Below are 19,531 nucleotides of genomic sequence, written 5' to 3' on the forward strand. Positions count from 1 at the left end.
ACCAAGAGAACGAAACGTTGACCAATGGTCCCTGAAAATGAGGTCAAGGTCAGATGAACCATGCCAGGCAGACATGTACATCTTACAATCCTTGCATTCAACTAATATAGTTGACCAATTGCTTATAGTGTAACAGACCAAAACACAAAAACTTTACTATTACCACTGAATCATGAAAATGAGGTCAAGGTCAAATATAACCTGGGAGACTTGACATGTACATCATGAAATATTTCCATACACCAAATATAGTTGACCTATTACATTTAGTATTAGAAAAAAAAAAAGACCAAAACTCAAAAACTTAACTTTGACAACTGACCCATGAAAATGAGGTCAAGATCAGATGACACCTGACAGTTGGACATGTACACCTAACAATCCTTCCATACATCAAATATACTAGACATATTGCTTATAGTATCTGAGATATGGATTTCACCACCAAAACTTAACCTTGTTCACTGATCCATATAATGAGGTCGAGGTCAAGTGAAAACTGTCAGACGAGCATGATGACCTTGCAAAGTATGCAAACATCAAATATACTGGACCATGAAAATGAGGTCAAGGACATTTGACATGTGACAGATGGAAACTTTGTAACATAAGGCATTTATATACAAAGAATGAAGCATGCAAGTCTTCCACCTTTTAAAATAGAAAGCTTTTAAGAAGTTAGTTAAGCCACCACCAAATCACTATCCCTGTACCGCCTAGGCTGGACAAAAATGTGAAAAAATTCTAACAAAGAATCTAACTGCCTAAATTATAACAAAACAATCTACAAAAAACAAAATGACAGAATCAACAACAACTGAATTTGGAACAGCTTAGAGAGTTTTGGCTGCTGGATCTCAATTATTGTCACTTGTGTCTATTTTGGGTAGCTCACCAAATTTTAACAAACCATTTTCTTCAGTAATTACCTGTAACATGGCAGCTGATTTACATACTTTCCATTGGTTGATATAGTTCTAGTATATATTCCAGTTGATACTAAATTTCAAATATATTTCCATTGTTACTTAAGTAATTGATTTTGCACCAAGAAACAATAATGGCTGCAAAGATGGACGGGGCTTGTCTACAATTATATTTACCATGCCCCTGCAAAATTATACGGATGGATACAAAAAATTAAGGTATTGACAGATATCCAAACGTAATGACAAGACAGATTTTCAGAAAAATTAATGTTTTTCAAATCTTTTAAACATATTCCATACCAAATCCCAAACAGAGATAATAACAAGCTATATTGTGCAGACAAACTTTTGGAGTCTGAACACACACTTATACTGATTATCTAATAGTTGCAGAAGTTGCACAAGAAGCAGGTATCCTTATCTAGCATTATAGATGATGGAAGACAAAAAGACCTTACATGATTACATCTTCTTATATCTACATTGTACTAATCACTATTTGAGACTCTTCAACAGAGTATTTGCAATACTTCAAACTATTGACATTATACAACCAGTTTTGTGGCATCAAACATTTTCCCCAGAATTTTAAAGGAATGTCTGTGATTTCCAGTAATGGTGGACAAATATCGATTCAGGTGTATGAAACAGATGAAAGTAAAAATAAACAAAGTATAAGCTTTTTATTGTCGACATATTTAAACTAAATGGCAAAAGGTACAGATAGACATCATACATATGATATAACAAATGCAAGAAAATCATTCATGTTTTATAACTGTTAGTGTGGTATTTCTGGGTAATTTAAAGATAAAGTGTACAAGTGTTAAATTGAAAAAAGGGAATTAACCCTGTGAAGCTACTTTCAGATATAAAGTTGTTCAAATACAAAGTGTGATTTATTGTAAAACCGTTAAATCATTTGAAGTTTTATTTTGTCCATTTATAAAATTTAAAAGCAGAACTGTACATCATTGTGTATATTTGTTGTATACAATTTGTAATGTTGTAAACATTATCATTTTCACAAAGTGTACAAATTATCAGCGTTTAATGAGCTGCTTATACAAGCACACAGTCTTTTGTTTCACATATTTCTGTCTATTTCCATGACAACATAATACAGTATTAAAAAAAAAACATAAGAACACAAGAGATTTATTATGGATAAGATTTGTGTATAAGACAAAAATAATGTTATTTTTTGGCTGATCATCACATAAACTTGGCCATAAATCTATTGATAACTCTTTGTTCAAAGAGCCTGAATTGCACACCTAGTCATCAATGATTATCTTTGCTTTTTGTTTTGGTCATATTAGCTTTGGTTTCAGAGATATAAGCCAAAATCTACATTTTACCCCTATGTTTTATTTTTAGTCATGGCTGCCAACTTGGTTGGTTGGCCGGGTCATCGGACACGTTTTTTAAACTAAATACCCCAATGATGATTGTGGCCAAATTTGGTTAAACTTGGCACAATAATTTTAGAGGAAAAGATTTTTGTAAAGGTTAACGGATGATGGACGCCGGACAACGACAGACGCCAAGTGATGAGAAAAGCTCACTTGGCCCATTGGGCCAGGTGAGCTAAAAATGTACAAATCATATATAAAAAGCAATAGAATAGTATGTGTGGTTTCAGTAAAAAAAAATTAAGGGTAGGTAGTTAGTGATTTTATTTCAATTTTAAGTTGTTTTTTTTTACATTATGTGTATAGGAGCAACATTCTGACTATATCTGTGCTGAACTAATGACAAAAAAATTTCTTATGGGTAGGCTTTATTGTTCAGACTAAAAAGTACGGAAGGTAGGGTAACTGTAACTACACATATATTTGTATTTGGCCTAACTCTTATAAAAGATAAATTTTTGTCATTCACTTATTTGAGGATTACATCTTTATCAAGCCTGCAGCGAGACCTAGTGATCCTACATTTTTCCAAATTTTTTGAGCCTGCCACAAACAGCAAAAGTAGGTGAGACACTTGGTTCCGCTGAACCCTTATGAATTTTCACTGTTTACAGTTTCTCTTAATCTAAAAAAATACTCAGACAATTGAAAACTAAGAAATTTATTATATAAACCCAACAACGGGTTGTCAAATTGGTCTTTAAATTTCATGAACAGATAAATTTTGAACAGCATTTTACCCAGTGATCTATTTTTAGCCATGGCTTCCATGTTTTTTGATGAAACAGAAAATAAAACACAAACTATATTCTAGATACTCAAGGATCATTTAACTTAAGTTTGGTTCTTGTTGGTTGAGGAAGATGGAAGCAAAGTAATCGCAAAAGCTTTTAGGTAATTGTGACCTCATTTTATAGCGTTAAAATACCAAAACCATCAGTTTGATAAAACCAAAACCATCAGTTTGATAAAACCAAAATATCAATGAAAATTAGATATGCAAAAAAGTGTTCAACAATTTGTAACTATCAGGGTTTTTTTGTAATAGAAACAACCTTACTTATTGACAACCATGTCAGTTTTTATATGGAATGAAACCATTATAGATGTTTTTTTTCAATAAAGATCTGACAATTATGAACATTATTATATCAAAATTTTTACACTTCCAAGTACATGTATAAATCAATAAAAAAATTATTCTTGCAATATTTTACAATGTTTTCTTTAATTTAAATACACATTAGTCTGCTTTCATTTACTGGTCCTGTTCCTTAAAGGTCTCCATAGCTGAAATACACCTCATCATAACAGGTAAAGGTAGTTTCAGGATTGTCCCACTGCAAAAGTAAATACATGAACTAAAAGCCAAAAATGAAATCATAAAATATTATTTCAAGATGCTTATCTGTCATTGAAGTTTGCCTTTTACACAAATGAAGTGTACATTTTCTTTTATACTGGATGCAATTAGTGACTACATATTTAATATAGACATTGTATTGTCTATTGCAATTGTGTGATATAAAAAAAATCAATGTACTGACTATGCCTATAATGGGTCCACTTTTGGAAATAAAATCTATCTTATCTTATTTTATCTTATAGACATCTACATATCAGGTTAAAAATTACAGCCAATTTCACTGAGTGTGTAGCTAAAGGTAATATCTTTGGTTATGGTCAGACAATCACATTTCCACCACAAGCTAGCTGAACCATGAAGTCATTATTAGGTAAGGTAAACTACCCTCCTTTAAGAATAGACTAGTCCAACAGATAACCAATCTATCTGTCTGTAGGAAAAAGCTACTCAGAAAGGAGGGTAGTATACCTTACCTTATAATGACTTCACAGTTCAGCTAGCAAGCAAGCTAACCGAAGATATTACCTTTAGCTACACTCAGTGAAATTGGCTATAATTTTTAACCTGATATGTAGATGTCTATAAGATAAAATAAGATAAGATAGATTTTAGAAAGAAAAAAATAAAATCTTTTTCAGTTTCAGTTGATGTTGCCTTGAGTCAGAATTTATAAATCAGTGACTGTGATTGTCAATAAAAATCAATTTTGTATTATTTTTGTACCTCTATCACAATGCTGATTTTCCCATTTGCATTTTTTTATTTATTATGGCAGTTAGCTTCCAACCGGCAAAGTTTTGACAAAGGAAACTTTTTATTCCTATTTGTATGTGCTAGAAATTGAATAAATGCGACAGTAATGGAACATATTCTGTCTGTTTTGGTTGTACAGAAAATAATGTATCAAGTTTTCATGTTTGCTTATCGTAAACTTACAATTGGAGAGATCATTAACTTTGTTGGGACAGAGCGTAAAAGTACATCTCTGTCCATCACTGTTGATATTGGAAAAGCGTGGCAACAGTCCACCTCCTTGCATGATTGTAAACATTTTAGGATGAACTTAGCTGGCAACATTTCATAAGGAATTGTTGCTACTATCCAATTGTAAAGACCCTGTAATATATAAATATATAATCAACATTATCATTTGTTAAAACATAACAAGAATGAACAGTAAGAAATACTAATTTAATATAATGAACAGTAAGAAATACTAATTTAATATAATGAACAGTAAGAAATACTAATTTAATATAATGAACAGTAAGAAATACTAATTTTATATAATGAACAGTAAGAAATACTAATTCAATATAAAAGAGAAGTGGTATGAGTGCAAATCAGCAAACTTAACACCCATACTTCAAAGTATACACAAAAAGGTTGTTGGTGCTCAACAAATTTGAATAGTGTATACACATCACAACTCATCATTGTCAAGGTAGTGACCAAGTATAAAAATCTTTCTCTTCGCAATTTATTAGGCAGGTATCATTAGATATCAATGTATCATGACAGTACTATTAAGTAATACTAGGTGTCTAAAGGCATTATCATTCTCTCTGTCACAGTTTGGAGTACATTGGAAAACAATATACACTGCATAACTTTGAGCTTAACTACTGTAAACTTAACTTATTAACCATACACATGTTAGACAGAAAATGAAGTTATTTTATAATTCAAATTTATGAAAGTTATTCTATTGGAAAGTCAGTTTATTCTGATTAACCTAAAATACTTGCCTTAATTGTGGTGGAAATGTCAAAATATCTTGAATAAATTGAATCCTTATTCAAGACCATAAATTCTTTTGAAATCAATCCAGGTTTCCCTGGGACAAAATCCTTTGCCATCTGGAAATAAAAATTAATTAAAAGGCTTTAAGCATAAATAAAATAATGCTGGGTATAGAATGAAACCACATTTTTTGTTTGTAATATTAAAGAAGAAGGAACCCCCCAAACATGTGTCATAGAGAGAGCAACCCCAACAAGTTGTGGACAACAATCCAAGTCCACAAATGGATCTACAACTAAGATGAAAATTATACACATAGTTTAGGCAAAGTAGAGTTAGACAAAGAAAACCAATTTTTGGAATATACATATGGACAGAAGTCAAACTTAGAGGGAACTGCTCACTGATAATACCCTCACCCACTTCGCTAAACAGGAAGTTGTTGAGTGATGGATGTGTAAATGCATCACATGGTACAACTGACTTTATACATAAAACTTGAAACCAAATTCCAGAAATCCTTGTGATGTAGTACTTGTGAAAAATATCAAGAAATTTTTCAACTTGGGCTACAAATGTGTAAAGTTATGTAAGTGTTCAGTAAACAGGAAATGGTTTAGTGATGAATCTGGAAAGCATCACATGGCATAACTGACTTATATATAGGATCTGAAAATGCATCACACATCATGGCAGAAACATATCAACTCTGAAACCAAATTTCAGAAATCCTTGTAATATAGTTCCTGAGAAAGATGCGACAAAAAATATTCATGGTACGTACAGACGGATGGACAGATGGATGGACTGACAGTGAGACAGAGAGAAGTAATGAAGTATAACCCCACTTTGACAAAAATTATTCATGGGTGGATAGATGGACTGACAGAGGTAAAGCAGTATACTCCCACTTTTTTAAAGTGTGGGTGGGCACTTTTTGAGGAAGCACATGTCATCATAAATGTTACATTTCATTTTGAAAAGAAGGTTAATTTAAGAATGACATACAATTGCTGTTAACCAATCAAACTACTGGATTTTTGTGAAACATAATCTAATGTATTTATTCAGTCATGAACTTATGACAGTAATTAAAGAATATAAGCTAAATGTAAATTTAAGTATACTTGCATCATGTCTCAATTTCTTCTTCTCTTCCAAGGTCAGCAGGTTACAACCTGTAAAAGATTATAGTTGTGTTATCCAAACTAAACGGACTTCAAAGAAGTATTTTTCTATTGTGTTTTTTTTTATGCCATTTGTTTCCAAAATTATAAATTTAAATATAAAATAATGACATCTTCTTTCACTAAAAAAATTGTTAACATATTTTGTTGTGTCACTTATTGTATGAATATGATATTTTACTTAATATTTTTGAAACTGTTTTTTTGAAAGACAAGCAGGTAACCATTAAAGTTTTGTATTTAATTGAAAATTGAACTTAAGGATGTTCGCTTGTCATCTTTAGGAATTTTTGTCAAATTTTCGGAATCATCTGATTATATCCATTTGAATGCCTTAAAAAATTTTGAGCATTGACCCCCATTTTCTTTTAAAATAAATCTTTTACATGTATAATTATAAGCCATCTATAAAAGTCTTATAAAATCTTTTGATATTTTTTAATAGGTTTTGAGAACTTAAAACTTGTCAATGATAAAGCTATGAAAAATCAAGAGAGAACATTTTCCCGCCAAATTTTCAATGGCTATTATTTCAGAACAAGCACATTGACCTATATTTATTTTTGGCTCTTTTGGTTCCTTTATTAATACCCTATCAATATATACTAGTGTTATGAAAAGCTTGATATTTTGAAACTGAGAAGCAAACATCCTTCAACAAGGTGAACCAACACCTGAAGTGGTAATTGTGTGGTTGGGTAAAAGTGGGTGGATACCAAAAGGTATCCACAGTTGTCTTTCACAAGATAAGTAAAATGAAACGATAATAAAGACAACAACACACATCAATTACCACATGGTAAAAGCATGGCTTCTTCAGGACAATATTACATATGAAATTAAACAGTGAAGTTCAAATTTGGCGGTTTATGTGTTGAATTGAAAATTGTAAGAAATCATTAAAAAAACAATAATGTCTCCGTAGTACACAGATGCCCCACTCACACTATCATTTTCTATGTTCAGTGGACTATGAAATTGTGTCAAAACTCTAATTTGGCATTGCAATTTGAATGATCATATCAAAAGGAACATGCATCATAAATTTCAAGTTGATGGAACTTCAACTTCATCAAAAACTGCCTTGACCAAGAACGTTATCCTGAAGTGGGACAGACAGACAATGAACGGACAGACCATACACATAATGCCCAGAAGTCATGCATAAAAATACACAGTTTATTAATTTATTTTATATTAATTCTATAATAGCAAGTGCAAAATTTCAACAATAAGGAAAATTTGTCTGTAAAGTTTTAGAGATCAGGGTTGAAAACTGTGTAGGAGTTGAATTCATGTTGGTGCAACCAGCCCCCCCCCCCCCCCCCAATCAACATATTGTAGACAGTTTTTGACTTTGTCAACCAACCCAGCCAAAAAGTGTTGCTGTCACATTTTTTTTCCACCAAAAATCAATACCGGATTGTCTTTTAAATGTTAATTTGCTGCTCATATTTACTATACCTGTTTCAACCCTTTTCATCTTTTTCACAATGTTCATTGTTGGCAACTATTAAAACAATAAAAATGCAAATATCACACAGTTTTAATATCAAATTATTAAATAATGAAAAAAAATTAACTGTATCCATTGATGAAATTTGAAGAAGGAAATTTGAAGAATTATATAACATACACTTATTGACTGGCTATGAGTTCGAGGGCAATGGCAAGTTTATCATTCCCCAAGACATTAACTTTTTCCCAACTTAATGGAAATAAATTTACTGCTGTCTGAAGAGCCATTTAATAAGTGTTTTATTATACAAAAAACCCATGCAGACATCTGAATGATTGTAGTGTATGACATCACTCTTGTTCAATAAAATATAAGTTATATTTGGTCAACCTTTTTTGGTAGAGTGGTACTCTGGTAATGTGTTTCTATGTGGTACTCTGGTATTCTTTATACACACAGTTAAGGTTGGTTCTTCTGGTAAGGTAATGACTCGGATATAAAACGGTAGATTGGAGTAAAGGTTTTTGTATGGTAATTCTCAATGTTTGTAAGAATAACAGACTCGTTAAATAAAAATAATCTTGTATTAACTTTAAGATGCATTAAATATCAACAATACATATAAATATTAAATATTTTAACAGTATTCTAGTGTAACAAATAAATACTTTATAAACCTTAGATTATCATGAATAAAAGAAAATGGATAGAGGAAAAATATACCAAGAAAGTTAACTTATTGTAGTTTGGTAAGTGGCAAATGGTAAATCAAATTCAATGTCAAAAGATAAAGTTTCTCTCAGGAAGTATTCCCAAAATGCTTTTTGTAAAGGAACTAACAAACCCACATGGTATCTGTACGTATATCTAAATCGCTTGGTATTAGTGAGTGTTACTTGACCAGGGTAAAGAGTTGCTTAAGACTTATCTGTATTCTCCGCCGTATTTATACTTAGGTAATCCAATTTACGGATTTGGTTTACCATTTACCATTTAGGAAAATTAGTTACTAAAACCGGAACTGACGTCATTGTACGTCATGGAATAAACATTTCAGAATTGTTCCAAATGTAAAAACATAGGACAGAATAATAAAAAGTTTTAGAGTAAACAATGATTTAACATAGTTATACAAGAAATATATAATAAGAAAGGTCAATTATCAGGACAATTTAAACACACAATTTTAGAGGAAACAAGTTCCATTTCAGGGAAGAGACATACCGTTACACTATATATCAGAAATAATCTATGTTAAACCAGCTTAGCCATTATTAGAAGGGTTTTTGGCCCCTATTTGGCATTTAGTTTCTAAATGGTTGAAATCATAACCCCCACAATCTACCCCAACCTACTGTGTGTGGTACAGAACCTTTTGATATAATTTCAGAGAGATCCATTGACTAATACTTAATTGTCCAGAAACCAGAAAAAAAACTTGTTTTTCCCCATTTTGCCCCTAATTCCTGAACTTTAGGGCCATAACCCCAAATTTTCACTTTGTGGTTTGGAACTTTGTGGTACAATTTGACAGAGATCCATACACTTACACACAAGTTACTGGCGGGAAACAAGAAAAACGTTAATTCAAAACAGTTGGGACCATAACCCTTATAGTTAAATTTCATATACATCTATTCACTTATACGTAAGTGATTTCAGACAATTAATCTCAGATTTAATGACAATGAATATCTTATTAAACATATGAATACAAACATGCATAGGTAAAAGATTTATGATTTTAGTACACTAAAGAAAATCCACTGATTTAAAATGTCAATAAAAAAGCAAATCAGAGGCTTTTTAATTGTTCTACATATTATAGGCTTGTGATGAATCTATAAAATAGCATGCATATTACTTATATTACTGATATCTTACCGAAGCTTCACTAGTGTCCCCTTTGCTGTCACTTATATCTATTCTCAAGGAATCCTCCTGAAAGAGATAATCCCTCTTGAACTATAAAAAACTATGCACTTGACAATTTAAAAATGATAAGGTTTTATATTTTGTTATTATTTATTTACTACATGACAAAATTGATGAAATGAATGCATTAAAATCTATTACAAGAATAACAATCTGTCATAATAAAATGTAAAATTGTTTTTGGTATTCAAAATTTCAGATATAGTTTTATATATATTACTGTACCCCTTATGAAATAAAGGATAGAGATAACATAAATGGAAATGGAATTTGTCAAACAGTTCGAAACTTTTAATTCTTCCATATTTTTTAAAAGTTAGAAAACATGATAAACAAATTGTGTAAAATTGTATTTAAAGGGCAATAACTCCTTTAGGGGTCAATTGACAATTTTGGCCACGTAACATTATTAATCAATCTTACTTTGATGAAAATTTTTGTTGTTTGCTTATCTGTAATAATATTCAAGTTAATAACCCAAAACTTAAATTTCCTTAAAATTACCAATTTACTGGCAGCAACCCAACAATGGGTTGTTAGATTCATCTAAAAATTCCAGGGCTGATAGAACTTAACCTCCTGAACATGTTTACCCGATTTCAGATTTGCTCTTCATGCTTTAGTTTTTGAGATATAAGCCAATAACGGCATTTTACCCCCGATGTTCTATTGTTAGCCATGTCGGCCATGTTTTTTTACGAAACAGAAAATAAAACACATACTATATTCTAGATTCCATAAGGATCATTCAGCGGAACTTTGGTTGGAATTGGTATAGCTGTAGTTTCAGAGGAGAAGTTGATTGAAATAGTTTACACCAAATTGAAGACGACATCGGACACCCAGTGATGGCTAAAGCTCACATTTCATTCAGAACACTGAGCTTATAAGAGGCTGGCAGAAAAAAAAAGAATATTTTTTTTTGTGTCATGCCATTTACATGATGTTTAACAACATGCACCTAAACATACCTGAATATATGGAGAATCCTCAAATTTTCTGTCAGGCCTTTTACCAGTACTCATTTTCTCCCCTCCAAAGCCTACTTGATCAGCTATTTTAGGAACTGGTTTCCTGTCCTGAGGAGAACCATGACCACTCATTTGTGATGGAATCTGTAAAGATTAAAATTATCCTTTATTTCTATTACTGCTAGTCACACCTGTATATAAACATTGATATTAAATTTGTATAGTTCGCACAGGTACATTGTCCTCAATTGTATCCTTTCTCATCATGAAATATCAGGAAAAAAAACCTTTTTATTATTATTAGGAAATGTCTGATGAAACTCCAGTAATTTCAAATCCTGTGTGGTTGTTTGCGGTATTTTCATGGAAAAACCTGTTTTTCTATCTTCATGTAGAAGTTAAAACTGCTTGAAATAATTCTAGAACACTTCACTTCACTTCATTAGTGTTAAAATAAATTAAAATCACATAAAGACAATTTAGAAACTTGTATATGTTAATGAGCAAACTGGAAGTTTGAATAACCACGTATGAAAAAATAAATACAGTAATAGCGTACGGAAAATATATACTAAATAGATACCACTAGAATACAACTTTGAAAGTAAACTAGAGGCTCCAAGGAGCCTGTGTCACTCACATGATAATTTTATTTACAATTGATGTTTAAGAGATTAAAGTCAAAAACTGCATTTTCCCATATGTTATAATTTTAGCCATGTTGGTTTGCAGGCATGGTCAGGCTGTTTATAGTTTATCTATATCTATAATAATATTCAAGATAATAACCAAAAACTGCAACATTTACTTAAAATTACCAATTCAGGGGCAGCAACCCAACAAGGGGTTGTCTGATTTGTCTGAATATTTCAGGGCATATAGATCATGACCTGTTGAACAATATTAACCCATGTCAGATTTGCCCTTTAATAACGCCTTGGTTTCAGAGATATAAACCGAAATCTACATTTTACCACTATTTTCTATTTTTAGCCATTGTGGCAATCTTATAATTAGTTGGTTGGCCAGGTCATTGGATACATTTATTGAACTAAATTTCACAATGATGATTGTGGCCAAGTTTGGTTAAATTTGGCCCAGTAGTTTCAGAAAAAAGAAAAATAGTGCCCACTACAATATCAATACCAAACATGGCAGAAAGTGAACAAACCACCTTTTACCCCCCCCCCCCCCCCCCCCCCCCCCCCCCCCCCTCTTTTTCTTGCTTATCCCACTCTATAGTCCGCCCTCCTGTCTGCATTATGCCCATATGTTCTTTTTTAAGCTACAGTGGTCATATATGTACCCAAGGAATGGTCAATGCAAAGTTGGATTGAATTTTTTAGCTCAATACTTTCAGATGAGAAGATTTTTGTAAAACTGAACAGAAAATGAGTGATGAGGAACGCACACTTTTGGGTCATGGGAAGAACATCTCAGATACTGTTTATTAATTCAAGTTGTTAGCAAGAAATGCTCATTTTAAGACATAAACATACTATCAATTAGGAATTACATTTGTTTTCTTTTGCTAAAAGTCATATACTGATATCAAATTATTTTATACCTTGGCTGTCTGTACATTACTTATAGCTGTGTTAATATCCCCAGACTGCTTTGGCTGCAGAGTTGTTCTTTTGTACTGATCTCTTTTTGTTTCTATCATCTGCTCTGTCTCTATTTCTAAAACACAGACACCATAATTGTAAGTCTCCTAATTTGCAAGAATTATTGCAGTCACTAAATTTTGAAGGTTTTTTAGAATAATTTTTGAAAAAAACAGGTTATACAAAATCATTTTGACTAAGGATTAACTCGTAATATGAATAAAGTTTTACCATTTAAAGTGATTTCTGATGCATTGAACTGTATGTTTTATCTTATTAATCTTATAAACACCGAAATTAGGAATGTTATAAAAAAATTTTAATATGACTTCAACAATATTCAGATGAATATAGACAAACCCTGAAAAAACTAGATATCATTGAGATGGGAGCCATCTCTGTGGGCCCCGCTGTGAATAATGTGTGGTAAAAAATTTGTATCTTTATCATTGGACATGGGGTTGTCAAATGAAACCAAAGTTTTTGACCTTGACCTTTGACCTAGGAAGTTGTACATAAATTATGACACACCCTCTGGTGTTTGTTTATATACATATCAAGTATAAACTTTGAACTCATAACGGTTCTCAAGATATAGAGCGGACACGATCTTTACCATAGGACATGGGGTTGTCAACTAAAACCAAAGTTTTTGACCTTGACCTTTGACCTAGGAAGTTGAACATACATTATGACACACCCTCTGGTGTTGGTTAATATACATGTCAAGTATAAACTTTGAAATCATAACACTTCTCTAGATATAGAGCGGACACGAATTGTTACAGACGGATGGATGGACGGACAGACAGACGGACAGACTGATCACTATAGGGCGGCCGCCAATCGGCAGGGCCCTAATAATGAGACTGTATGTCAACTGTGTTTTGAAACCATTGACCCATTTACGAGATCTAGAATAAATACCATGTGATGGTGATGTTGGTTCATTGTTCAATTCTAGGGTTTGTTGTGAAGAAGGTGATGTACTTGGCTGTTCACTGTGTGATTTTGTAGTAGGCTTGACAGTTGGTTGTATTTCACTTTGCTTTGTTGCCCCTTCTGTTAAATAAACAATTGAAATATACATGTCATCAATGTTAGTAAATAAACCTACTGCAATCTTTATTCCAAGATTTATCTCAAGAACTCTTCCTTTTTATCTGGTTTAAACAAAAAAAATTTACAAAACATATGAAAAGCAGGCTTCTCATATAAAAATTATAATTTTTTTGTTTGAAAGACTGTCCAGAATTTATCCCTTTATGTAAAATTTTTTTATTTGTAAAAGTTTTAACAAAGATAACCATCAACAAAGGGGAATACATCTGGAATGACTGGCCTAACACTTTTTAACAATTAGATCATCAGAATAATCAATATTAAAAATTTTCAGCTGAAATGAAATTGTGATGTGTGTATAAAAAATCTGATTGAACTTCTTTCTTTCTTTTGGTATGATGTTTGGGGACATTCCAACATTGATAACTTGTGAATCCATGTCCTGTGAGACTGTTAGAAAACTTTATAAAATATTGTAGGACTGTAACAAAATTCTTATTACGGTTTCATTTAACGTAACATTGATCTAGTGTGGTTATACCTGGTCTTTGTTTCTTTGGCTCATCAACAGGTATTCTAGGTGGTATATCACTTTCATCAACTAGCTTTCCTTGATGTGTCTGCTGTAGTAAATCTTGTATTGTCTGTAAATATCAGGGAAAAACATATTGTAAAAAACCAAAATAAACATGAAATGTAAAGGAATATTACTTGCCTGTATGTAGTTAACTGCCAAAACCATATCAAAATCAATTTGCCACTTGGCTATATGAGTACAATGTAAAAGTGTTTGTCAAATCATATGAAACTTCAAATTAAAAAGAAATATGCATTATCTATACTATTAAATGAGAAGACCTCATTTTGTGTGTCGCTTCTCTTTCTTCCACAATAAATTAATCATCATGCCTCTGTGTCCTTTAGGTAGAATGCATAGTCGCATGTATCATCCTTGCTTATGATTATTCAGTTTGGGTTATTTTGGGAGGAAAACGAAAAAAAAGGCGTCCGGATATTGTTTCCTTCATCAGACTGACCTTTGACATGTTTGAGAAAAGGACTTCCTTTTAGGACTTTTTAAAATTACATAAATTTTTTTACAAGTACTTGGGGACAGATGAATAATTTTTCACGTTTTTCTGTATACTATGATCATACATATACATGTACTACAAATAAAGTGCGTTTGCTAATATATTATCAATTCCAATAGTTTACTATCTATGGCGGTCACTGATATATTATATAGAGAGTCTCTATATAATCATAGATAAGCTATTATATATGTATATGATAAAATATATCACTGACCGTTTCATGATAGTATTTATAGTATATGTATGTTCATAGTATACAGAAAAAACAGAAAACCAAAAAAAAAAAATCGATCCTTGGAAAAAAGGGGGAGGGCAAAAAAAAAATTGTTCTGTCCCCAAGTACCTATGACTTTTGATACCTTTCCTGAAATTGACCAGTTATAAATTATTTTATAAAAAATTATCCTGCAAAAATTTACATATGCTCTAAAATATAAATGCCCGCGATTTTGCGGGTGTGTTCTAGTGTTTTTTATTACTAAATGGCTAGCAATTATTATAAAACTTATGTACATATACCTTTTTCTCAAGAAAATTCTCTAATTTGTCAAAATTTAGAAGGTTTACTTTGTTTAATTGCTTGCTTCCAGCAAACTATTCTAAGACATGTTTTCCGTATGTAGTTACCTCAGCAGGACTTTATGTAAAAAATCCTGTGATCGCAATACACAAGTGTGAATGGAAAATGAAACGTAAACATCGCTCCGTCATCAAGATAAACCATATCTTATTGTACCTGTTATACACGTGCTTACCTGAATATCCGTGCTTCTTTGTTGATTGTTTACAAATAGGTGTCAATCGTTAAACTTCGGCTTCAAAACACGACCATTAATTAGCTGACATATTTTTACAACAACACTTATACATTGAAATATTTTTGACGATTTTACGAAATGTATGCGAAAAAAATGATAAAATCATGCACAGAAGACAAGTTTATGATATATGTATGCATTGGTTCAAGAATTGGATTTTTTTTACCGGTCACTCGTTTCATATGACTTTAAACCAGAAGTTGTTAAGTGATGAATTTGAACCTGTAGCACACAGATTAACTCGCTCATATGAACCTTGATTCCCAGATTGGAGAAAGCCTTGATAGTTAGTTCCTGCGAAAAATGTGATGACATTTAATATGACTGATGAACAATGCGATGACATTTAATATGACTGATGAACAAAAATGCAGCAGACAGATAGATAGGGGTATAACAGTATTTCAATACCTGTGTAATGGTTTTTTCTTTATATTTAGTTTTTTCTACAAAAATAACCCAAAATAAGAAGCAATACCAGTTCAGTAAATGTCAATATATTTCATAAGACAATTCATGAAGATAAGAAGAAGGTCTTGTCAGTCATTTCATCTAAAAATACATAATGTACCTTAAGGGCTCTACCATATCTTTTCTGTTTAGAGGTATCACCTGCTGACTTAGCACTCTGAACTCCTGCCTCATACATTGACAATCTTTCAACCAAAATTAAAACTTTATCTTCTTTGCCTCCACCTGCCTGACTAGTGAGTTGGAGTGTAGTATCTTCATCTGACGATAAACCTTCATATTCAGCCGGGTAAATTATAAGAGATATAACAAGAATGGGTCCATAGTACGATGCCCCTCTTGCATCATCATTTTCTATGTTCAGTCGACCGTGAAAATTGGTTCAAAACTCTAATTTTGCATTAAAATGTGTGCAAAGTTTCAAGATGATTGGACTTAAACTTCATCAAAAACTACCTTGACCAAAAACTTTAACCTGAAGCAGGACATACAGATGAATGGATAGACCCACAGACCAAAAAAGTAATGCCCCTAGTAGTATAGTCCCTGGACTCACCTAGGGGCATTATGTATTTTGTTCCCTTTCAAAGATTGAGTAATATTCTGGTGTAAAATTTTAGTCAACCTATCAGAAAACAAGAAGTTTAAATTTAATAAAATGCTCCGCTGGGGCGCAGCTTGATACGACCGCAGAGGTCGAAACCCTAAACAGTTGGGGCAAGTATGGACACAACATTCAAGCTTGATACAGCACTGAATTTGGATTGTAATTAAATATTTGACACAGCATAGGTTTCTGACACAGAATGAAAGTGGTCTAAGAACTTAAATTTTTTTAATTTACCTATTCAAACCATATCATTATTATTTGCTTTTATATATAAATCAGAAATAACCAATTTAAAATGGAAAATTTTAAAGAAAAAAAATGAAAAAAAAATCACCCCCCCCAATTTTTTGAACCCTCTTATGATTCGTCACCCCCAAACTCAATCCCAGCTTTCCCTTAGTGGTATGGTACCTTGCAGTACAATTTCAGAGAGATCCATTCACTTGAACACAAGTTATTGTCTGGAAACTAGAAAAATGCTTGTTTTTTGGCCCCTTTCTAGCCCCAAATTCCTAAGCGTTTAGGGCAATTACCCCCAAACTTAAACCCAGCTTTCCCTTTGTGATATGGAACCTTACAGTACAATTTCATATAGATCCATACACTTACACACAAGTTATTGTCCTGAAACTAGAAAAAATGCTTGTTTTTTTTGCCCTTTTATGGACCCTAATTACTAAAATTTTGAAGGAATTACCCCCAAAATCAATCCCAGCCTTTCCTTTGTGGTATGGTACCTTGCAGTACAATTTCAGAGAGATCCATACACTTGAACACAAGTTATTGTCTGGAAACTAGAAAAATGCTTATTTTTGGCCCCTTTTTGGCCCCAAATTCCTAAACGTTTAGGGCAAATACCCCCAAACTCAATTCCAGCTTTCCCTTTGTGATATGGAACCTTGTAGTACAATTTCATAAAGATCCATACACTTCACACAAGTTATTGTCATGAAACTAGAAAAATGATTGTTTTTTGCCCCTTTTTGGCCCCTAATTCCTAAAATTTTGAGGCAATTACCCCCAAAATCAATCCCAGCATTCCCTTTGTGATATGGAACCTTGTGATACAATGTTAGAGAGATTCATACACTTACACACAAGTTATTGTCATGAAACTAGAAAAATGCTTGTTTTTTGCCCCTTTTTGGCCCCTTATTCCTAAAATTTTGAGGCAATTACCCCCAAAATCAATCCCAGCATTCCCTTTGTGATATAGAACCTTGTGGTACAATGTCAGAGGGATCCATACACTTACACACAAGTTATTGTCTGGAAGTTACAAAAATGCTTATTTTTTTACCCCTTTTTGGCCCCTAATTCCTTAACTGTTGGTACCATAACCCCCAAAATCAATCCCCACCTTCTTTTGTGGTATTGAACCTTATGGTAAAATTTCATTGAGATCTATTCACTTAAACTAAAGTTAGAGTGCGAAAACTAATGTGTCTTCGGACGACGACGACGACGACAACGCCAACGTAATACCAATATTCGACCACAAAAATTTGTTTGCGGTCGTATAAAAAATACAAGTACTTTTATTTCAACCTTTGCTAAATCAAGACCAAATATTTAATTGTTTCCTCCCGAAAATGCTAAGAAAATAAGAACTCGCATTCTGATATCTGACAGATATAAATGTGTGCAGTTTTTGTACAACTCGCAATAATTAATCTCGCATTTTTGTCCATTCTACAAAAATCGCAATAATAAATGCACGCAATAATTTCTGAATTTACAGTAGTGGTTATATGAGCAATATGCATGTCTCTTATAATCCTACAATAAGAGTGCACACGCTGAAATGTCCTGCTTTCTCAACTAACCATTGATATTATGTTAATAGTTCTAAATAAACTGTACTACAACTATCACATAAACTTAACATAATCAAATAAAATGAGGTCAAAGGTCAGATAAAACTGGAAAACATGTACACCTTACAATCATTCCTTACACCAAATATTCTTTAAATTACATATAGTTGTCCTTTTGCATATCTAAGATTAAACTTAACAATGAAAACTTAACATTAATCAATGAACCATGAAAATGAGGTCAAGGTCAGATGAATCCTGCCAGACAGACATGTATACCTTACAACCATTCCAAATATAGTTGACCTATTGCTAAAAGTATATGAAACAAAAATGTGTCCATAGTACACGGATGCCCCACTTGCATTATCATTTTCAATGTTCAGTGGACTGTGGAAATGGGGAAAAAACTATTATTTGGCATTAAAATTAGAAAGATCATATCATAGTGAACATTTGTACTAAGTTTTAAGTTGATTGGACTTCAACTTCATCAAAAACTGCCTTGACCAAAAACTTTAACCTGAAGCGGGACAGACGGACGAATGGACGCGCAGACCAGAAAACATAATGCCCCTCTACTATTGTAGGTGGGGCATAAAAAAAAAAACTTAACACCGAGCAATGAATGAACTGTAAAAATCAGGTCAAGGTCAAATAAAATATGCCTGACTGACATGTACATCATAAAATATTTTCATACACCAAATATAGTAGACCTATTGCAAACAGTATTTGAAAAATAAACAAAAACACGAACAACTTAACTAATAAATTGCTTCGCCAGTGCAGCTGGATACAGCTGCAGAGGTCCAACCCTGAACAGTTGGGTCAAAAATGGACACAATATTCAGGCTTGATACAGGTCTTAATTTGGATTGTAATTAAATATTTGACACATAATAGGTTTCTAACACAGAATAACTGTAGTCAAAGAACTTAGAATTGGTTATATGATTTGAATTTATATTCAATTTTTTGCTTTTGTGCAATACACTGAAGGCACAAAAGCAAAAAATTGCATATAAATTCAAATCATATAAC

General features: G+C 32.3%; 1 protein-coding gene across 6 annotated transcripts in view; it reads right to left on the reverse strand.

The window, feature by feature from the left end:
- Positions 1-1,597: 1,597 nt before the first annotated feature.
- The window catches only part of LOC127733254 (uncharacterized), a 31,142-nt gene continuing 13,208 nt past the window's right edge, over positions 1,598-19,531 (reverse strand). For 3 of the 6 annotated variants that reach the window (XM_052242591.1, XM_052242588.1, XM_052242590.1), the window contains 11 exons: positions 16,161-16,321; positions 14,216-14,318; positions 13,540-13,674; positions 12,573-12,688; positions 11,006-11,149; positions 9,984-10,040; positions 8,105-8,150; positions 6,585-6,631; positions 5,459-5,569; positions 4,647-4,826; positions 1,598-3,684 (listed from right to left, as the gene is read on the reverse strand). In XM_052242591.1, the coding sequence (XP_052098551.1) occupies positions 3,619-3,684; positions 4,647-4,826; positions 5,459-5,569; positions 6,585-6,631; positions 8,105-8,150; positions 9,984-10,040; positions 11,006-11,149; positions 12,573-12,688; positions 13,540-13,674; positions 14,216-14,318; positions 16,161-16,238 (1,083 nt within the window). In that variant the 5' untranslated portion in view covers positions 16,239-16,321 and the 3' untranslated portion in view covers positions 1,598-3,618. The remainder of the gene's footprint in view (positions 3,685-4,646; positions 4,827-5,458; positions 5,570-6,584; positions 6,632-8,104; positions 8,151-9,983; positions 10,041-11,005; positions 11,150-12,572; positions 12,689-13,539; positions 13,675-14,215; positions 14,319-16,160; positions 16,322-19,531) is intronic. The other 3 variants (XM_052242592.1, XM_052242594.1, XM_052242593.1) reach the window with 3 other exon arrangements.

The sequence above is a fragment of the Mytilus californianus genome, unplaced genomic scaffold (genome assembly GCF_021869535.1).
Source record: "Mytilus californianus isolate M0D057914Y unplaced genomic scaffold, xbMytCali1.0.p SCAF_3, whole genome shotgun sequence".
NCBI classification, from domain to species: domain Eukaryota; kingdom Metazoa; phylum Mollusca; class Bivalvia; order Mytilida; family Mytilidae; genus Mytilus; species Mytilus californianus.